Source organism: Sciurus vulgaris (assembly GCF_902686455.1).
Source record: "Sciurus vulgaris genome assembly, chromosome: 16".
Lineage (NCBI taxonomy): Eukaryota > Metazoa > Chordata > Mammalia > Rodentia > Sciuridae > Sciurus > Sciurus vulgaris.
In genome coordinates this window covers 53,234,193-53,255,258 of record NC_136477.1, presented here as the reverse complement: position 1 = coordinate 53,255,258, position 21,066 = coordinate 53,234,193, and the positions used below count along the sequence as shown (strand labels likewise).

At 38.7% G+C, this 21,066-nt stretch overlaps 1 protein-coding gene across 2 annotated transcripts in view; it reads right to left on the bottom strand.

The window, feature by feature from the left end:
* Positions 1 to 13,186, bottom strand: part of CAPN7 (calpain 7) — a 43,722-nt gene extending 30,536 nt beyond the window's left edge. The window contains exons 1-5 of one of the 2 annotated variants that reach the window (XM_079114396.1): positions 12,821 to 13,186; positions 9,783 to 9,891; positions 6,698 to 6,855; positions 5,281 to 5,348; positions 2,624 to 2,824 (exon numbers count right to left, since the gene is read on the bottom strand). In XM_079114396.1, coding sequence (XP_078970522.1) covers positions 2,624 to 2,824; positions 5,281 to 5,348; positions 6,698 to 6,855; positions 9,783 to 9,891; positions 12,821 to 12,922 — 638 coding nt within the window. In that variant the 5' untranslated portion in view covers positions 12,923 to 13,186. The remainder of the gene's footprint in view (positions 1 to 2,623; positions 2,825 to 5,280; positions 5,349 to 6,697; positions 6,856 to 9,782; positions 9,892 to 12,820) is intronic. The other variant, XM_079114395.1, reaches the window with a different exon arrangement.
* Positions 13,187 to 21,066: the final 7,880 nt, after the last annotated feature.

Sequence of the window (21,066 nt, the reverse complement as noted above, 5' to 3'; positions counted from 1 at the left end):
AAGAAATAAAAGCAAGAATCAATAACTGGAATAGATTCAAACTAAATAGCTTTCTCTCAGCAAAGGAAACTATCAGCAATGCGAAGAGAGAGCCTACAGAGTGGGAGAATATCTTTGCCACTCGTACTTCAGATAGAGCACTAATTTCCAGAATATATAAAGAACTCAAAAAAAACTCTACACCAAGAATACAAATAACCCAATCAACAAATGGGATAAGGATATGAACAGACGTTTCACAGAAGATCTACAAGCAATCAATGAACATATGAAAAAATGTTCACCATCTCTAGTAATAAGAGAAACGCAAATCAAAACTACACTAAGATTCCATCTCACCCCAATTAGAATGGCGATTATCAAGAATACAAGCAACAATAGGTGTTGGAGAGGATGTGGGGAAAAAGGTACACTCATACATTGCTGGTGGGACTGCAAATTAGTGCAGCCACTCTGGAAAGCAGTGTGGAGATTCCTTAGAAAACTTGGAATGGACCCACCATTTGACCCAGCTATCCCACTCCTTGGCCTATACCCAAAGGACTTAAAATCAGCATACTAGAGATACAGCCACATTAATGTTCATAGCTACTCAATTCACAATAGCCAGACTGTGGAACCAACCTAGATGTCCTTCAATTGATGAATGGGTAAAGAAACTGTGGTGTATATATATATATATATATATACAATGGAATATTACTCAGCTATAAAGAATAATAAAATTATGGCATTTGCAGGCAAATGGATGAAATTGGAGAATATCATGCTAAGTGAGATAAGCCAATCTCAAAACTTCAAAAGACAAATGATCTCACTGATAAGCGGATGATGACACATAATGGGGGATGGGAGGGGGGCAAGAATGGAGGAAGGAGGGACTGTATAGAAGGAAAAGAGGGGTGGGAAGGAAGGAAAAAATAACAATGAATCAAACATCATTACCCTATGTAAATGTATGATTATGCAAATGGTATGCTGTTACTCCATGTACAAACTGAAACAACATGTATCCCATTTGTTTACAATAAAAATAAATTTTAAAAAAATATAGCATTTACAATTGTAAAAAAATATGCTCTCCATATTTTCTGGTTATGGGAATATGGAATGGGTAGTGGAAGAATGGGTATGGTCTGTTGACAAAAAACGTTTGAGTTGGGGTTGTAGCTCAGTGGTAGAGCACTTAACCTAAGCATATGTGAGGCACTGGGTTTGATCCTCTGTGCCACATAAAAATATATAAAATAAAGGTCAAAAAAAAAAAAAAAAGAAGCTTGGTATGTTTTCTCCTTGTTTTGCATATATGTTTGTGTATATTAACTATGTACTTACTGTATCTACTTTGAGTAGTTGCAGGGTAACATCACAACTAAGTCTTTGACAATAATCAGTGAATTTAAGTAATAATACCATGGGCAATGAATACAATGACTTTTGGGATGATTTTTGGGAAAGAATGAGAACTATTTCACTTGTATGAAGGATAGCTGCAACCTTGTAGGTGGAAAGACGGTGGTTTTGTAGTATGGAATTTCAAATGAGTATACAAGGGAGCACACAGATGCTGATTAGACTAAGTGCTGAACTCCTACTGCCTCTGAGTTCTAAAACTACCCTACTTTGTCCTGCTTTGTGTTGTATGATCCATGTGTAAGTTTTCTGAGGCAAAGGGGGACATATTATAGAGAATTAAATCTTCAGCAGGAAAAGAAAGATGTTCTCATATGTTTGAGACCTAGGAAAGAGCCCTTTCACAGCTCATTTTTAGTTTTCCTAGGCTGGACACAGTGGCACACACCGATAATCCCATTGACTCAGGAGGCTGAGACAGGAGGATAGCAAGTTCAAAGCCAGCCTCAGCAACCTAGCAAGACTCTCTCAAAATAAATAAAGAGCTGGAGATACTGTTCAGTGGTTAAGCACCCTGGTACCAAGGCGGGTAAAAAAAGCACCTACATGATTTGCTTAGCTCTAAGCAGTCAAGAACAACCCAACTGGAAAACCACCACACTGGTTCAAAGAGTTATCTAACCTACACTGCTTCAGAAGGCAGCCCAGGATTACCATATTACTGTTTCACACTTTTAATATGCCCTGAGTCTGCTTTCAGGGTCACTGAGCTTTCTATCTAGACCAGAGATCTGGAAATGCTTTTTGTAAAGAGCTGGATGGTATCAGTTAGGTTTTGAGGTTTCTGTCACATTTTCTTCTATTTTCTTAAAAAATAAAAGTAAAAACTTTTAAAGAACTGAAAAACTATTCATAGCTTAAGACTTCTGTCTGCTGACATACACGGCTGTTTCAACATATTTTTCCCCATCAGTTACAAAGTTATATAGATTATTATAGTCTGCCACAGTTGCTTTGCCCTAACCTTCAAGGCTCAATTTTGCAAAATGCCTGGATTTACAGAAAAACATACTGTGTCCAGTAAAAAATGCTAAATAGAACGATATATTAGAACCAATACGTTTTAACTTAATTTCAAGTTGTGACTACATAATTTACATTTATTTAACAGTACAACATAGAACAAAAACCTAAATACAAATCAGCAAACCTAATGAAAAGAAAATTACCTGCAAAATTCTTCATTACCACGAAGTATAAATGGATTTACCTGAGCACTTCTATTTCTTCTGCTGTGTATCTCTGTCCTTGTGCATCACATGACTGTGGACTTATAAATGGCTGAGGTCTTTCAAGGAAGGGATTAGGTCCTAGTGGAAAATGTGTTCTCACTGGTGGTGGCTTTGGTTTAATATTTGCAGACTTGACCTTGCAAAATGGTTTTGTCAAAGGTTCACTCAACGCTTCCGCTCTATAATAGAGGCACACAAAGACACACAAAGTTCTAGTTTTTCTTTTCACATGAAGCTTTTAGGAAACAAAATTTACTCCAAGCACCCTAATGGAAAACTGGCATATTAAATTCTTACAAAGCAATCAAAATATGGACTATTTAAGCTAATCCCTTGGGTAAGTAAACATTTTTGCAAATAATATTTTATTGACAACATTAATTAACACTTACATCTGATACTAAGCAAGAAAAGGAATATACAAGAATGTATAAAATAATCCTTGCCCTTAAGGTACTCAAGGTTTTATCAGAAAAAAAGGCAACTGCATCAAAATGACAGATGCCAGGATAGAAGTACTACCTGTATAACAAATTATAGATTTAATGATTAGAGGCTGAGTAAGGGAAGGTTGCTTTGAAACAATGCTTGAGCCACAGAATTGTTCACCTGGGGAATGAGAAAAGATTTTTTGGGGGGGTAGTACTGGGTATTGAACTCTATGGTGCTCTCTTTATTTATTTTTGTGGTGCTGAGGATCGAACCCAGTGCCCCACCCATGTGAGGCAGGCACTCTACCACTGAGCCACAACCCAGCCCTCTATGGTGCTCTCAACTCAGCTACATCCCCAGTCCTTTTTATCTTGAGACAGTCTAAGTTGCCAAGGGTGGCCTTGAACTTGCAATCCACTTGCTTCAGTCTCCCAAATAGCTGGGGTAACAGGTATGTGCCACTATACTCAGTAAGAAAGCATTTATACCGAGAAGAGCATGCACAAAATGTGCAGAAGTATGAAATAGCATAGAGTGTAGAGGTAATTTCAAAAGAATGGATATAGCCCTTATGAAAGACACAAATGAGAGGCAGCAGGTGATGAGACAAGAGGAAGGCAGACACAGAAGGTCTACATGATATGCAAGTGAATTTTGACTTTGCTCTGTCAAAGAACAAGCTAAAAAGCAGAAGTTCTTAACCTGAAGTCCATATATGAACTTCGAGAGTCTTGTGAACACTCAGCTGGGCACAGAGGCACATGCATGTAATCCCAGCAGGTAGGGAGGCTGAGGCAGGAGGATCCCAAGCAAGTTCAAAGCCAGTCGTCTCAGCAACTTAGTGAGGCCCTAAGCAACTCAGCAAGACCCTGTCTCTAAACAAAATATAAAAAGGGCTGGAGGGGCTGGAAATATAGCTCAGTTGGTAAAGTGCTTACCTTGTAAGCACAAGGCCCTGGGTTCGATCCCCAGCACCGCCAAAAAAAAAAAAAAAAAAAAAAAAAAAAAAGGGGGGGGGGCTGGAGACGTGCTCAGTGGTTAAGTGCCCCTGGGTTCAATCCCTAGTATCAAAAATGAAAAAACAATAAAAGAATCTTTTGAACACTCTGAAATTATATGCAAAAAAAATTTTATGTACATTTCCCTATAAAGTGGACCCATAATTTTCAACAGATCCTCAAAGGAACCCACAATTCTCACACACACACCTTTTCCTTAGAAGATGCACTTGGGAATACTGGATGATGGGTTATCTACATAGGTAATGAAACTCAGTTATGATGCTAACTGGTCAAAGAAGTCAAGATGAAGACACCTATGTGTCAAATGCTCCTATTTTCATGAATTTATGGAAACAAACTAAAGTTAGTTGATGGTGGTGATGAAAAGGAGGAATGATTGTTATACCTTAATTAAAAAAAAAAAAAAAAAGCTGAGGGTTGTATAGCTATTTAGTCAGCGTTCAAAAGGAAATAAATAATTCATGCTATACACATAAATGCAATCTCCGTTCTTTTCCTTTCAAGAGGTGTAATTATCTTGTGCAAAACTACTCATTCTTTCAACAAGTATCCAAAGAGCACAACTATATGTCAGGCGAGGTGCTTGGTAATAGCACTGAACAAAATAGGCTACATTCTCTGTCCTCACAGAACTTTCATTTAGGGAATAAGCGTTTTCAGTTTAGAAAGAGTTATGAGGAAGAACATTAGAAGAGAGTAGGCAGGATAAAAGTGCTGGGGCAGTTTTGGTTTTAAATCCAACAGCTAGGGCAGACCTCAATGAAAAAGCTGATACTTGAGCTTCAAGTGAAAGAGCTACTACATGGTATGATTTGGAGAATGGGTATGGTTGGAAGCAGGATCATTCTCAGCCTATTTTTCACAGTAGCTCTAGAAGTTTTTCTGAAAGATTTCCTCTTTGGAAGTCTGAGATTACACAATGCAAGGAAGTCTTTCATTATAAGAATCACAGTCATTTCTATTCTCTGTATATTAAAAAACTAAAACCATGTCTTGATTAATGGGTTATTTCTTGAGTTTAAAGCAAAGAACTAGAGGAAGAAGGTAGGACATCTGGATCTCAGTTCAAAGATGAACGTTTTTTACTATGATCTCTACCATGCATTAAGACAAATCTGTTATGTAATAAGTAACACAATACATGCTATCCATGGATAAGAACTTTAGAGACCAAAACTCACCTATCTAGTGCCTGTCGAGCCAACTGTTTCAGTTTATTTTGCAAGGTTTTATCAGCAGTTTCATAAGACTTAAGAGAAAAAAAAAATTTTAAAGCATATATTATTTTTAATTGATCCATAATCCTAGGCAAAAAAATTCAATGTACATTATAGTTCTTGAAATTGATAAGAAAAAAAATGACATTTTAGTTTATCTTTAAAGGCTATGATTTTAAAAAGTGTTGAAAACTTGTCACTGAGGTGAACTTAAAAACTATTAAATGTGGACAAGTGCTAAATAGACCACAACTGTACAACCATTGGAAGGCTGAGTGGCAGGAACATCAGGAGAACACTTACCTATGGTCTAAGACACTCACAGAAATCAGGATAGTGTCTCTGAATACTACCAAAATCTGGCACTGTGTGAGACACTAAGAATACCAGTCTACCACTTTACCTCTTCCTTCCCAATGCACTGCTCTCTCAAGCACCACATGCCCTCTGAATCAGAGACCCAACCAAGGCTCTGCAGGGAACAATAAAAGCCACTCAGCATATACATTTGACATTGAAAATTAGTAAAATGCTCCTAAACCACTACCTTATTTTTTACTGCATAAAATTGAAAAAAATAGAATTCCAAATCATAGATTTGTGATGAATTCTTCCTATAGAAAGATAAGTTAACTACTAGGGCATAAATATTTTTTAAAAATAGTATTTAAAAAAATCGCCTAGTGACTCAATCTTAATAGTAACAAAATTTTAACAAGCTGTGTAAAAACCCATTACTAACTTTCTACCCTTCATCATCTTTTAGAAGATTTAGTTACATTTATAATGGCAGAATAATTCTTCTTCTTTGAGGAATTAACTATAACTCATTAGTAAAGGAAAAAATTTCTTTTCCTTTTTTGCGGGGGAGGGGGTACTGGGATTGAACTCAGGGTGATTTACCATTGAGCTACATCCCCAACCTTTTTCATTTTTATTTTAAAAAGGGGTCTTGTTAAGTTGCTTAGGGCCTCACTAAGTTGCTGAGGCTAACCTGGAACTTGGATCTTCCTGCCTCAGCCTCCCAAGTCTTGGGAATTACAGGTGTATGCCACCACACCCCCTTTTTTAATTTTTTTTATTTATTTAATTAATTAATTTTTTTTTTTTTTTTTTTTTTTTTTTTTTTTGTGGTCCTGGGGATTGAACCCAGGGCCTTGTGCATGCAAGGCAAGCACTCTACCAACTGAGCTGTATCCCCAGCACTATTTTTTATTTTGAGACAGGGTCTTGCTAAGTTGCTGAGGCTGGCCTCTAACTTGTGATCCTTCTGCTTCACCCCCAAGTGGCTGGGATTATGGGTATGCACCACCATGCCCAACAATAAAGGAAGAAATTTCTGAACACAATTCTAAGAAGTTAAACGTGAAGCTATACATACGGTTTTCAGACAGAGATCCACAGCTTCGGTATACAACTCTATAGCATCTTCAACATTCCCTTTCTCATCTTCATCAAAAGCTTGTGTAACGAGGAAATGGGCGCGCTCTAGGTCCAACTGATGTTTTGATTTCAAAGGATCAGCACTCTTTGACTGAACTAGGATGGCAGGGGGGACATATGTAAATAAGAAATATTACTTAAATATAGCCAGAGAACAAACAAAATACCACTTTAATTCATTTGAGATCTTTTTACCAAACTCTATACGCCTTCATTTAAAAAGCTTACCAAGGTATTTTTTGTTAAATCCTTCAAAAGTACTAATCTCCCCCACCTCAGCTTTTTTTTTGGATACTGGGTATTAACTCAGGGGCATTTATAATACCACTAAGCTACATCTTCGGCCCTTTTTATTTTTTTAAACAGGACCTTGTTAAGTTGCTAAGGCTAGCCACAAACCTGCAATCCCCTTGTCTCAGTCTCCCAAACTGCTGGGATTATAGGCCCTTCACTTTTTAATCTTAATTTTAAGGCCAAACAAAACAAAGCATTGGGGGTGGAGGGATGCCCTATTTGATTCATCACAAAAGAGACACCAGAGATCAGAAAAATAAAAAACTGTTAATTTTTTCCCTGAATTTTCCTCCCTACCAGCACTCCCTTCATCTAAAAAAATGAAACAAGTCTTCCTCACATTCCCCTCCCACCCTAAAAACAAAACAAAAACCTGGAAAACACTAAACCTTAAAAAGTCCTGTTATATTTTAAGTAATTTTTTTTCCAGTAAAGACAATAATTGTGTAATATAATATACTAGGCCCTAATGATAAAGTTCCTGCTTTTCTAAGTCATCTGGATACAGAAAACTAACACATACTCTTACTGCTCTTTGAAACAACTATTTCCATTTGTTTTCTTTTTTTTTTAATTTTTTTATTTTTTCAGTACTGGGAATTAACGTAGGGCCTTATGCATGCAAGGCAAGTAAGTGCTCTGCTATTGAGCTACACCCCCCACCCCCTTTCCACTTGTTTTGTTTTAGTGCTTATTATTTATCATTATTGTTTTTAGTGCACTGTACTAACAGTGGGATTCATTCTGACATATTCATAAATCCATATAACAGCTTTGTCCATTTCAATGCCCAATGTTATCCACCTTCATTTGTTTTTAATGTAAAGATATGTCTTTATAAGAAATTATAAGAATAAAGATCTATTACAACAAAAAGACAACCCAACTAAAAAGTGAACAAAATATCTCAACAGACATCTCTGCAAAGACGACATTCAAATAACTGAGTGGCACATAAGCCATCAAGCAAGTACAGATCAAAACCATGATGAGATGCTACTTTATACTCATCAGCATGGCTAGAATAAAAAAAGGCAGTAGCCTGTTGGTAAGGATGTGAAGGAACCAGAATCCTGCTATGTTCCTGGTGGAACTGTAAAACGGTTAGCAGCTTTGGAAAACAGTGTGGTGGTTAATCATATAGTAATCCTATTACTCATCAATTCCATTCTTGGGTATATATCCAAGAGAACCGAAAGCAGCACATTTCCACACGAAAACTTCTACACGAGTGATTGTAATACATTATTCACAATAGTCAAAAGGTGGGGGGGGAACCAAACTCCTATCAATTGATGAATGGATAAACAAAATGTAACAAATCAATACAATGAAATATTAGCTACAAAAAGGAATGAAGGACTGACACATGCTACAACATTGATAAACCTTAAAAACATTAAACTCAGTGAAAGAAGCCAGACAACAAAGAGGATTAAATTATTCCATACTGGATGAAAGCACTGATGTGAAATATCCAAAACAGGTAAACCTAGGGAGATAGGAAGAAGATTAGTGGTTGTTAGGGGTGAAGTGTTGGAGGAATGAGGAGTAACTGTAAAGGATAAGGGGTTCCTTTTAAGGTTACAAAAATGTTCTAAAATTAAACAGTGGTGATGCTTAAACAACTCTGGAAATACATTGAAAATCAATGGATGTTATAATTTAAAGATGAATTTTATGGTATATGAATTATATCTCAATAAACCCATTAAGTTTTAAAAGGTTTTTTTTGTTTGTTTGTTTGTTTTATTTTCTTAGTTTTTTGTTTTGCTTTTCTTGATTTGGCATGGGGGATTGAACCCAGAGGAGCTTTACCACTAAGTTAAGTCCCAAGTCCTTTTTTATTTATGATTTTCAGACAGGCAAAATGAGTAGATTATAAATAGAGCTGTAACCTGAACGGTCCATTCTAGTTTGAATGGACTACCTGGTTACCAGTAACTGTAGGCAGGTGGGACATGGATGGAGGGAGGTCACTGGGAGCCTGGAAGGGTTCATTTTCCTTGCAGCTCCTTGCCCCTTCCCTCTCTCTGCTTCCTGGCTGCCACGAATGGAGCAGCACTCCTTCACCACACCCTTCAGCCATGATGTTCTGTCTCACCTTGGTCACAAAGCAATGGACTGGGCTGACCACAAAACAAACCTCTGGACCTGTGAGTCAAAATAAACTTTCCCTCCTCTAAATTGTTCTTGTAAGGTATTTTGGTCACAGCAACAAAAAGCTGATTAACATACGAGCTATTCTAGATCTCTGCTTATATGTCACTTTCCCAAGATATGATTTTCCTAAAATGTTCAGCCAAGGTTTGGAGGTAGAAGATACTGATAGAGACTTTATCTATTGCTGAAATCTTTAAACACTGGAGATTAGTCACTTAATATTAATATCAAAAGAGGGCATATGTCAGATATTTAAAAAGCAAATTCTAACAGGATCCCATCCTAACATTGCCAATGACAAATTGTTTGAACATAGATAATCCACTATCTAGATAATCCACCATCTCTGCACCTCTAGAAAGTTAGAATATTGGAGTTTATTATCTCTAAGATTTCTCTTGTGGATCTATTGTTTATTTGCATATTATGATTTTTCAAGAGGAATGAGCAGAAAGAGTATGAAGGTCAAGATCCATAGATAAAGAACAGAAGAGAAACCCAGAATAGATGTAATGGTAGAGAAGGAAAAAAAAAAAAAGTAACATGTTTAGTAGTCTTTTACTAACCTGCTGAATGTAGAGCCTGAACTCTTTCTAGATACTCATTTATTTTTTCTTGAATATGTTCTAGGCTTGATCCTGCCATCTCAGCATAAATTAAGGCTTGTGCAGCTTCCTAAAAAGAAAAAAGAAAAAAATTAAAAGGAATCTAACATATGCGTTATAATTTCAATTTCCATCATCACTTTCTAATTCACCATTGGTTTCCATGAATAATAATCTTAAGATACTTTTTTTTCATAAAATAAGTTACATAATCCTCTAATACCTTTTCTACCATTTTCAATGCTCTCACAATTTTCATATGCTATTAAAAATTTAAGAACTCAAGTATAAGGGATTTACTATAAACATTTTTTAGAACAGTCGTGGTTCACAAGTTTTATGTTCTCCTTATTGCACAGATCATATTTAAAATTGTTTACCTTGAAAAGGTATACTAAACCTTAAAAGCATTAAACAGGGGTTGAGGATATACGTTTGGCAAAATGCTTGCCTAGCATGTGTGAGGCCCTGGGTTCAGTCCCTAGCACCACCAAAGACAAAACAAGAGCATTAAAACAATAACCACCAAAATTAAATATCAAGAAAAGATTACAAAAAATATATAGATTAAATCTCAGTAGAACAAAGTATTTTTCTCCACAGAAAATACTGTCAAACAGTGAAAGACATTAAAGCAGATTTCACTTATATGAAATAAACTTAATTAAGAAAACCTCAATTATTCTTCCAGTTATTTCATAACCTTCACAGCCAGTTATGCTACGGTTGTGAGGAAGAGTTTCCATTCTCCCTTCCACTGTCCCAAGAAGAAAGAGCACAGATTTCTCTGACTCACAGAACTTTCTCTGCAATAACCAAAGCATGTACTACACTTCATTGGGCCTCATGCCTGCTTCCAAAGAAGTGGTACAAAGTGTCACCTGTTATTTGAGCAGGAGTTCTTTCACTGAACCTAGTGAAATCAATAAAAAAGTGCAAGTTTGACCCCATTGGAAATTCAGCCTAAAGGCTGTGGGGTAGAAATGGTAGTACTTCTTCAGATTCCACAACTTACATATTTCAAGGGAGGGAAAAAACCCTTTAAATCTTTTTTTTTTTTTTTTTTTGCGGTACTGGGGATTGAACCCAGGGCCCTGTGCTTGCAAGGCAAGCACTCTATCAACTGAGGTATCTCCCCAGCCCCCCTTTAAATCTTTACATGCAAACATTAAATACTGTATCTTATAAAATGCTATTATCTAAATACAAAGTTAAACCTAACTTCAATAAACTTAATGTCTTATATATAAATTATATAAATAATATATATTACATAACGCATAATATATGTAATATATTACCCCTTTAGTTTTTCTTGCACAAATAATGATATTCAGATAATTATTTAGCTTTAAAAAAGTCAAATTTTAGGCCAGGTGCAGTGGCACACACCTATAATCTCAGCAACTGAAGAGATTGAGGCAGAAATATCATGTGTTCAAAGTCAGTCTTAGCAACTTAATGAGGTCCTAAGTAACTTAGTGGAGACTCTGTCTCAAAATAAAAAATAAAAAGGGCTTGGGATGTGTCTCACAGGATAACAGGATAAGCGCCCCTGGCTTCAATTCTTGGTACAAAAAAAAAAAAAAAAACGCCAAATTTTAAAATTGATCTTCTCAATCTTATTTTACTCATTTATGTTCAAAAGTGACTAAGAACTTGCTTAGAGAACAGCATCAGGGCAAAAAACACTAAACGTATCAAGTCTAAACAGTTTCTGAATGTATGACTATTTTTTTCTTAACTTTCTTAAGGATGAAATACTCTTCCTAAGTGACCATGCACATAATTCTACAGGAAAACACAAAGCATTGCAGAATTTCTCTTGCTTTAGAAAGTTATTTTTATATGGCACTATTTTAACCTATTAGTATTTGTCAACACTATTTCACAAAACCTTTTCTTTTAAAGAAATAGCGCCATATGATATTGTCAAAAGTCCAAAAACAAAAAAGTTTCTGAAACCAAAAGTCTCTAAAGATGATAAAATGAAGGCAATAAAACATTAGAAGCAAACCATGCTTTACTAATAGTACATGTGCTTATGAGAAAATGACTACTGTATTATCAAAGCCTGACATTCTTTCTAGAAGGGATGACAATATGAGGATACAGCTATCTTCCTCGTCTGACCAGGACTGGAGGAATCTTTGCAAATCCTCAGTACTGGCGAGAAGAGAATGGACTAAAGAAGCTCATGACCTTTAACAATTCTGCCTCCAATAATTCATCCAAAAGAAATATCATGTAAATGTGCAAAGCCTTAGTTATAAGAATATTAACTGCACCACTACTTAAGATGCTGAAAAATCAGAAGGAAACTAAATGCCCAGTAGGCTGTAAGTAAATTATGGTCCATGCACACGTGCAATACTATGCAAGTAATATTAAAATATCATAACTAGGTTTAGTGATTTGGGAAAACATTCTAGTGAGAAGAGGTTTAAGAAACAGCATAATGGGGTTGGGGATGCAGTTTCAATGGTAGTGCATTTGCTTAGCACGTGAGAAGCCTTGGGTTCAATACACACCACGGGGGGGGGGGGGAAGTAAAATTAGTACGATCCAAGTTTGTAAAAAAATTATATATACACATATATGCACAGAAAAACCACAAGGATGCGCATCAAGTACTAGAATAAAAGATGGGTTTATTCTTTTTTTACTTATTTTCTTCAACGAACATACATTATTTTTGTATATATCACATACTCCTTCCCGCCGGCCATTAATCAGAGCCAAGGGACGAAGAGAATCAGCTACCGACTCCCGTCCCTAACTACTCCAGGCATAAAAAGCCCGAAGGTGGGCATTAGCCAGCGAAGATTGCAGCTAGAGAAGCGCTCGCTCCTACGCGGCGACTCGGGCTCCGCACCGAGGCCAGAGCCCAGGTGGGCGTTAGGAAAAGCAAAGCCAAGGGGCCGGGCCACATTCGCACCTGGACCCCGCCCCTCGGCCTCAGGCTCCGCCGGACCCCGACTCCAGGGACTCGGCCCTACCTTATAGTAAAACACCGCCTCGGAGTAGCGGCCTTCGTGGTCGCGCTGCACCGCCAGCCGAGCGAACTGCACGGCGTCCCGCTCCAGCGCCGTCGCGTCCATGGCGCCGAGATCCCGCGCGGGAGAAGGGGCCCGGGTCCTAGAAGCAGGACAGCTCTCCGTGGGCCGCGGGGAGCCGCGGCAAGGACTCCGGAGCGCCGCGGAAGGAGCAGGAGAATTTACTTTCGCTGGTGGAGAAAGGAAAGCGGGCCTTCCCCGCTCAGGCCCGCGGTAACGCCGCGGCTCCTAGGCGCAGACCCGGCTAGCAGCCCTCCGGGCCGCCCCACTTCGCGTCCCTAGCCACGCCTACCAGCCGCAACGCGCAGGCGCAGCCCGGCCCTCTGGAGTATCTCTGGAGCCGGTGCTGCCCCCGCCGGGATCACGGGTGTGCGCGGGCGGTGGGTGGGGCCAGGCCCGTGGCGGGGCGGTGACCTGTCGCTGCGCACGTGATCACAGCGTCGCCCCGCATTGGACGAACGTCGGCAGGTGTCGCGTCCGAACTGTGGGCGTCTTCGCCGTCTGCGTGGAGGTACACTGAGGGTGCCAGCTGTTGCTGTTGACTTTGGGCAGGAGGGGAGCATGCGCCTTGTGGATCCTTCAAGTGTAAAGGGTAGGAGTAATGAGCCAATAAGGAGCACCTCCCCACACCAGCAGGAGTGGATTGAAAATAAATTAGGGACGTAAAGTGAGGATTTAAGGTTCTTTTGACTTGCTACGATAATATATCCTCCACGGACTCCATTACCCTGTACAGCCCCAAGTGTGTACGGTATTTGAAATGTCAATAAACCAGATAGTATATTTTTGTTTTTAAAAAATTGTTACTCAGATTTTCTCAGATTTATTTTCCTCAATTGTGGGGTTTTGTCGTTTGGTTTATGCAGTGCTGGGAACATGTGCCTATCCTTAGTTTATTGTTGCAGTAATTAAACAACTAGGTGATTATTTGATTAATGTGTTGTTTTCCTTAAAAACCTAAATTCAGCTGGGTGTGGTGGCATGTGCCTGTAATCCCAGTGACTTTGGAGGCAGAGGCAGGAGGAAAGCCAGCCTCAGCAACTGTGAGGCACTAAGCAACTGCGACCCTGTCTCTAAAAAAATACGAAATAGGGCTGGTGATGTGGCTCAGTGGTTGAGTGCCCCTGTCAATCCCCATACAAAAAAAAAAAAAAAAAAAAAACCCTAAATTCAGCAACAATAAAGATGAATTTTGATGAAACTCAAAACTCATGCTGAGTCAAAGAAGTAAACCTTGACAAGATTGTATACTGTATGATTCCATTTATAAGAAACATTAGAAGAGACTAATCTGTAATGTTAGAAAGATTAATGGTTGAGAAGGGATATAAAGGAATCTTTTGGAATGATAGAAATGTTTTATATCTTGGTGGTGGTGTCAAAATGTATGCATTTGTCAAAACTTGTCAAACTACATTTTTTGTTATAAAAGAGAGAACTTGCTTTATTTTTTCATCCTTCTTATTACCAAAAACAGTAATGAGTCATCCTTGATAATATATATTCTGGTATTCAAACTTCATGAAATTCAAACAATGATCTATATAACTTTATTTTTTATTGCTTGTTTTATTTAGTTATGCATGATAGCAGAATGTCAAACTACATTTTAAACGTGAATTTTTAATTTTTGTTAATTATACTTCAATAAAAAATTTAAGTCATTTGGCCTGCATGTAAATGGGATTCTCGTTTCTTAATTTCTCTGTTTTAGTCAGCTTTTTCACTGCTGTGACTAAAGGACCCAACCAGAACAGTTGTAGAGGTGGGAACATTTATCTGGGGGCTCACAATTTCAGGGGTCTTAGTGCATAGAAGGCCGGCTCCATTCCTCAGGGCTCCAGGTGAGGTAGAACATCATGTTGGAAGAGTATGGCGGGAGGGAAGCAGCTCACATGATGATCAGGAAGTAGGGAGAAGGTGGGACTCTACTCACTGGATACAATGATATACCCCAAAGCCACACCCCCAATGCCCCACCCTCCGGCCACACTTCACCTGCCTTCCTTACCACTCAATTAATCCCATCAAGTGATTAATTCACTGATTAGGTTAAGGTTCTGGTAACCCAATAATTTCTACATGGACCTTCTTGAATCTCACAAGTGAGCTTTTGGGGGACACCTCACATCCAAACCATAACACTCTCTGTTCACATTTAGTGAAGTTAAAAATAATAACAAGGGCTGGGATTGTGGTTCAGTGGTAGAGCACTTGCCCAGCATGTGTGAGGCACTGGGTTCAATTCTCAGCACACCATATAAATAAGTAAATGTCCATCAATGACTAATAAAAATATTAAAAAATAAATAAATAAATAATAACAAAAACAACTACTGTCTCACTGAGCTATTGTAAAGAACACAGGTAAAGAATCTGACTCTGCACCTGGCACTAAGATGGCTCTCAGAGTTAGCTGCTACAGTTTTATAACTGAAGCAGTGATGGTTTTTGTTTTTGCCAGTTTGATCCCAGCATTTAGAACAAACCTTGGTCCAGAGCAGGTATTGCACATACTTGTAAATATTGAAATAGTAAACTCCCCTACTCCTATACACTTAAACCTTGTCTCTCTTAGTTCTGAAGAATGAAATCTAAATTCCTTGGCACAAAGTAAAAGGTTCTTCAGTGCATGAGCTCAGGCCATTTTCCCAGTGTGTTTCAGTCACTGCCTTGAATAAACTCGCCCTCAAGCTATGAATGCAGTTTTACTCATAACAGGACTTGAGTGTTTAATGTTTCTCTTTTTCTCATAGAATTCCTAGTCCTCCATGCAGGCCTTTTACAGCACTCCCAGGTAGTTGTGACCCTATATTCCCTGTAGTTGTGATCATATATTCCCTACAAGAACTTTAATACTTATTTCTAATTCAATAAACACTGAACACCAGGCACAGAATTCATCATGCAGCATGAGAGCCCTTTTCCATGTAGAGCTGAGACAGACCTGGAGAGAGGAGACCCTGATCAGCATGTAACTCCCCTGTTCAGGAAGCTCTCTCTGTTGATCATTGAATTCCTTGGCCCTCCTACAAATGGCTTTATGGTCAGGAGAACAAAGCATAGTTTTGAAATTCAAGCCCACAGAATCTATATTTAATCTATATTTAATTACACAATCTATTATTTAATCTGTGTATGTTAGGATATGCATACTGTGTTAAATTCCACTGCAGGTGGGAGAAATAGCATCATCATCATCAGTATTTTTAAATTGCCAACCAAGTGACAGTAATTTATTATTCCATTCAATGAATATTAAAAATTCTGTTGGTCAGGCACTAGGGGTTAAAACAAAATGATCCAAACAGCCCACAAGTGCTATTGGTTCTTGGTAGTTGTCACCGCTTAAGAGGGAGAGGGACAATTCATGTATTTAGTACCAGATATGGATCAGTCGACAGGTAGAATCCCCATGGTTTAATTACTAAGAGAAAAAAGGACTGGGAGGGGCACAGGAGCAGCCACTAAATCAGGTGTCTAACACAGTGTCCCAGGAGAAGGAATGCCTCTGTGAAGCCCAAAGACAATAAGAGCAAAGCAGGAGAGAGAGAGGGGAATTTCAGGCTCAGCTAGAGGTAGAGTACTAGCTCAGGCTGTGAAGAGATTTAGATTCCCAGGGTCTGGCTGTGGGGAGAGACGGGAAATAAAACTTTGTTCTAATTGTTTCTCTGTAGGTCAGTGTGGAAATCTTCATTTCTGACAGGTTCTGACAGGTGAAGCTGAGAGGCAGCTTGTGTAGAGACTTCACTTTGAGAACCCTGCTCTAGAATTAAGAAGGAGGCATGGGCCGGGTTGCACCTGTAAGCCCAGCAGCTCTGGAGGCTCTGGCAGAAGGACCAAGGCCAGCCCCAGCAATTTAGCGAGGCTGTAGGTAACTTGGTGAGACGCTGTCTCAAAATAAAAAATAAAAAAGGTCTGGTGATGTGGCTCAGTGGTTAAGTGCCCCAGGTTCAATCCCTGGAACAACAACAAAAAGGCATGAAAAGGCCCACTTCCAGCCAAGAGTTGTTTTAAAGAAAATATAATTTTAATTGATGTAGTAATCATACATATTGATGGGGTACAGTGTGATATCTATGCATGTGTATAAGGTATATGATCAGATTAGGGTAACCAGCACATCTGTCATCTCAGACATTTATTTCTTTGTGCTGAGCATATTCAAAATTCTCTCTACCTAGCAATACCTCGAACCATGTTTCTATGATCCTGAAATTCCAGCTCTCAGGGAGAAAGTTGATCATGCTAATAACTCCAAAGACAGGAATGAATTTATTTCCTTCCCTGTAGCCCCATCTGTACTGCACTTCTTGGACCTTGTGTATATGTGTGTGTGTGTGTGTGTGTGTGTGTGTGTGTGTGTGTGTATATAATATATTACAAATAATAGATAATGATATAAACATAATATATAACACATATTATTAGTATTACATATATACATATATAAGTTGTAGATGGACTCGATACCCTTATTTTATTTATTTATTTTTATGCGGTGCTGAGGATTGAACCCAGTGCATCGTACTTGTTAGGCAAGTGCTCTACCACTGAGCTACAACCCTATCCCTGGGTCCCTGGTCTTGAAGCTCCCTTCCTTCCTAATCCCTTTCTCAATGACCTTCAAGATACATGGTGTGTTGCTATTGGTTCTTGGTAGTTGTCATCTCTTAAGGGGGAGTGAGAGGATTCATGTATTTAGTACCAGTCATGCTGGATTTATGCAGAATTTCCCCCCACATTTTTCACTGGTGCATTACAGTTGTACATGCTGGTGGGATTTGTTGTTACATATTTGTATATGCACCGGATATGCAATATGACAATATAATTTGGCCAATATCACTCCCCAGCACTTCCCCTACTAATCTCTTTTGGATTTATGCAAATTTATGGGAGCATACCGTCACCTTGTGTTCCTATGAGGCACTGCAGCTGAATATGGCCCTAGTGGAACAGCTAAATGCTTCATGTGGGTTTAGTCACTAATTTATTATTTCAACAAACATTTATTTAAAACACCTATCATGGGCTTGGGTTGTAGCTCAGTGGTAGAGTGCTTGCCTAGCACGTGTGAGGTACTGAGTTCAATCTTCAGCACCACATAAAAATAAATAAAGGTATCATGTCCATCTACAACTAAAAATATATATTTTTTAAATAAATCACCTACCATGACCAGGGATAGCTCAGTGGTAGATCATGTGCAAGGCTTTGAATTCAATCGCCACTGTTGCAAAATAAATTATTTTAAGGAAAAAAATGATGACCATAATATTTAAAACAATGGTTTCCACTGCCAAGACTCTCAAGTGGTTCGTCTCTGAGGCAAAGGATGAAAATTTGAAGAAGTTGTAAGTAGGAAAGGAGGTGGGGGGGAGTTGCTGGGGGAGGTCAATGTCTCACCTAAAGAAGTCACTGCTTAACTCTGGGCAGTTCAAGGGAATGTGGGTCTAATTTTTTTTTTTTTTTAATCAAGAGAAATTCAAATCTGGGTATAAAAATTCCACATTTTTATAAAAGTGAAGTCACCTGTAAGCCAACATTGCACATTTACAGGCTACATTGGGCCCACATCCTGTGATTCTGATGCTTTACTTTGTACTTTCTTTATTCCTTTGTATAATTTTAGAGGAGTCTCAGAAAGAGAGGAGGTAAATGCTGATACCTATGGGGCGATGGTGTATAAAATCGGTATTGTCCTCCTTCCATGGGGTTTGTAAACTAGTGGGGGGACACAGACATGAATTTTTAAAATTCATTAGTAAAGGGATAATTATTCATTAATAAAGGAATATTATATGTAGAGTGGTACTCCAAAACTAATCAACTCAGCTTTGTAAGAATTGATGAAAGGGAAACTAACCTTAGAGGGTCTGAGAACACTTGCCTCAAGAGAACTGTTTGTACAATAGCCTGTGGCCAGTGTTATTTTTTTTTATTTATTTATTTTTTTACACATGAGTATCCCCCAAAAGCTCGTGTGTAAGACAATGCAAGAATTGTCTGAGATAATGAGAGCCTTAGCCTAATTAGTGGATTAATCCACTGATAGGGATTAACTGGGTGATAACTGCAGGCAGGTAGGGTATGACTGGAGGAGGTAGGTCACTGGGGATGTGCCGTTGAGGTTTATATTTTGCCCCCAGTGAGTAGAAGTCTCTCTGCTTCCTTTTGCCACGTCCTGAGCCATTTTATTCCTTCATGTCCTTTTGCCATGATGTTCTGCCTCACTTTGGGTCCTGAACTATAGAGTCGGCTGTCTATGTACTGAGACCTCTGAATCCATGAGTTAGAATAAATTTGTTCTCCTCCATATTGTTCTTGTCAGGTATTTTGGTCACAGCAACAACAACAAAAAAAGCTGACTAAAACAGCTGGTGTCACTGGAGGAGAGAGAGCTGAGGGAGGTGAAGGGGGAGGACAGGCACCAGACCATGCCAGGCTTTGTAGGCTATGTTTAGGATCTGGGTTCCTATCATAACTCTCAGTACACCATTGTAGACCACTCAATCTTACTTTAGTTTCTGAGTTTCTTTATAGAGAAGTTCTAAATATTTGAAAAGATTGATATTTCAATGACTTCTAGCCTGTATTAGTGACCTTCCAAAGGATGAACACACACACAAACAAAAAAAAACAAAAAAAAAGATTTTTTTTTTTTTTCTCCACTGGAAGAAATAACAAAAGAAATACTTTAGGGGCTGTAGCTGTAGCTCAGTGGTACAGCGCTTGTACCATGAGGCACTGGGTTCCATCCTCAGCATCACATCAAAATAAATAAATAAATGATAAAGGTATTGTGTCCATCTACAACTAAAAAAAAAAAATTAAAAAGGAAAATGATAGCAAGCTACTCAAAGGAATGAAAAACACCAAAAATAATAACCATGTGCATAAATATGTAAGATTTCGTTGTTTTTATTGTAACAGTGGTCCACTAAATGCTTTGAACATAACCCTTTCTGATTCGCCACTCGGGCTTATTTTAAAACTGACATTTTTTTTTTTTTTTTCTCTTTTCCCTCTCTCCCTCCCTAACTGTGGGGGGAGCAAGATTACCTTTCTTCCCATTCTAGACCAAGTGATCTGTCCTTGAGCAAACACACACCACAGGAATGAAGTAATTCAGACTCCAGGGTTGGCGCCAGAAGACCTAAGAGACTACAATCTTTTAGAGCTACAAGTGAATTATGACCCCTGATGGAGCACACCTGGAATGTAGCCTTCATCACCTCTTTAAAAGCTCTCTGTTCCTCCTGAAGGTCAGAATCACAGCCTCTTGGACAGGAGTCTAGTGTGTTTCTCCTTTGTTTTCAAAGCAATAAAATTTCTTTTTCCTTTTTCTCTAGTGTCTGCATTATTGGTTTGATATCACAGACAAGGACCAAGTAATATCATCATTATTATCATTACTATAGATTTTCTTTTCTTTCTTTCCTTTTTTTGGTAATGGGAATTGAACCTGGGGGTGCTTAACCACTAAGCCACATCCCTAGCTCTTTTTTTATATTTTAATTAGAGACAGTGTCTCGCTGAGTTGCTTAGGGCCTCACTAAGTTGCTGAGGCTGGCTTTGAACTCATTATCCTCCTGCCTCAGCCTCCAGAGTCACTGGGATTACAGGCATTCACTTTTGGCCATTTCATTTGAAATGTGCCAAATAGCCACTGTATAGATGCAGTTAGCTGTATGAGACTGGACTGCAGGGAAGAGGTCAGATTGCAGAAAATCTGTTCTAGCTATTCCAAAGGCAACAGGTGTTTGAACCATTGTCAGTGTTTATGTCGCCTGCACTGGTCATTGGACCTTCTTCACACACCTGTCACGATAAACTACCCCCCAAAGTTGAGGGTATTTCCCTGCATACTGGTTCTCATGGCTTTGGGACCTTGGGGGCTTGCTCGTTAAAGCAACAGAACCCAAAAAGAATCACTTCATCTGGCTTCACTGGGATAAAGGGCCAGACTAGGCTTATTTGCCCAAAAGCACAAACCTCCCACTTCCAGGAAATCTTTGGAGGAAATGTGTTTCTCTCCCTTGTTTACTGGTGGCTGAGAAATGCTGTCTGATACCCTGGCAATGGGAGGAGAGAGGATGAGTTTGGGTTTTAGGACCTTTCATTCAAGTGGTGATCTTGACCTTCTTGCAATATTTCCTTTGTTTTTATTACAAGAATGATCCAAA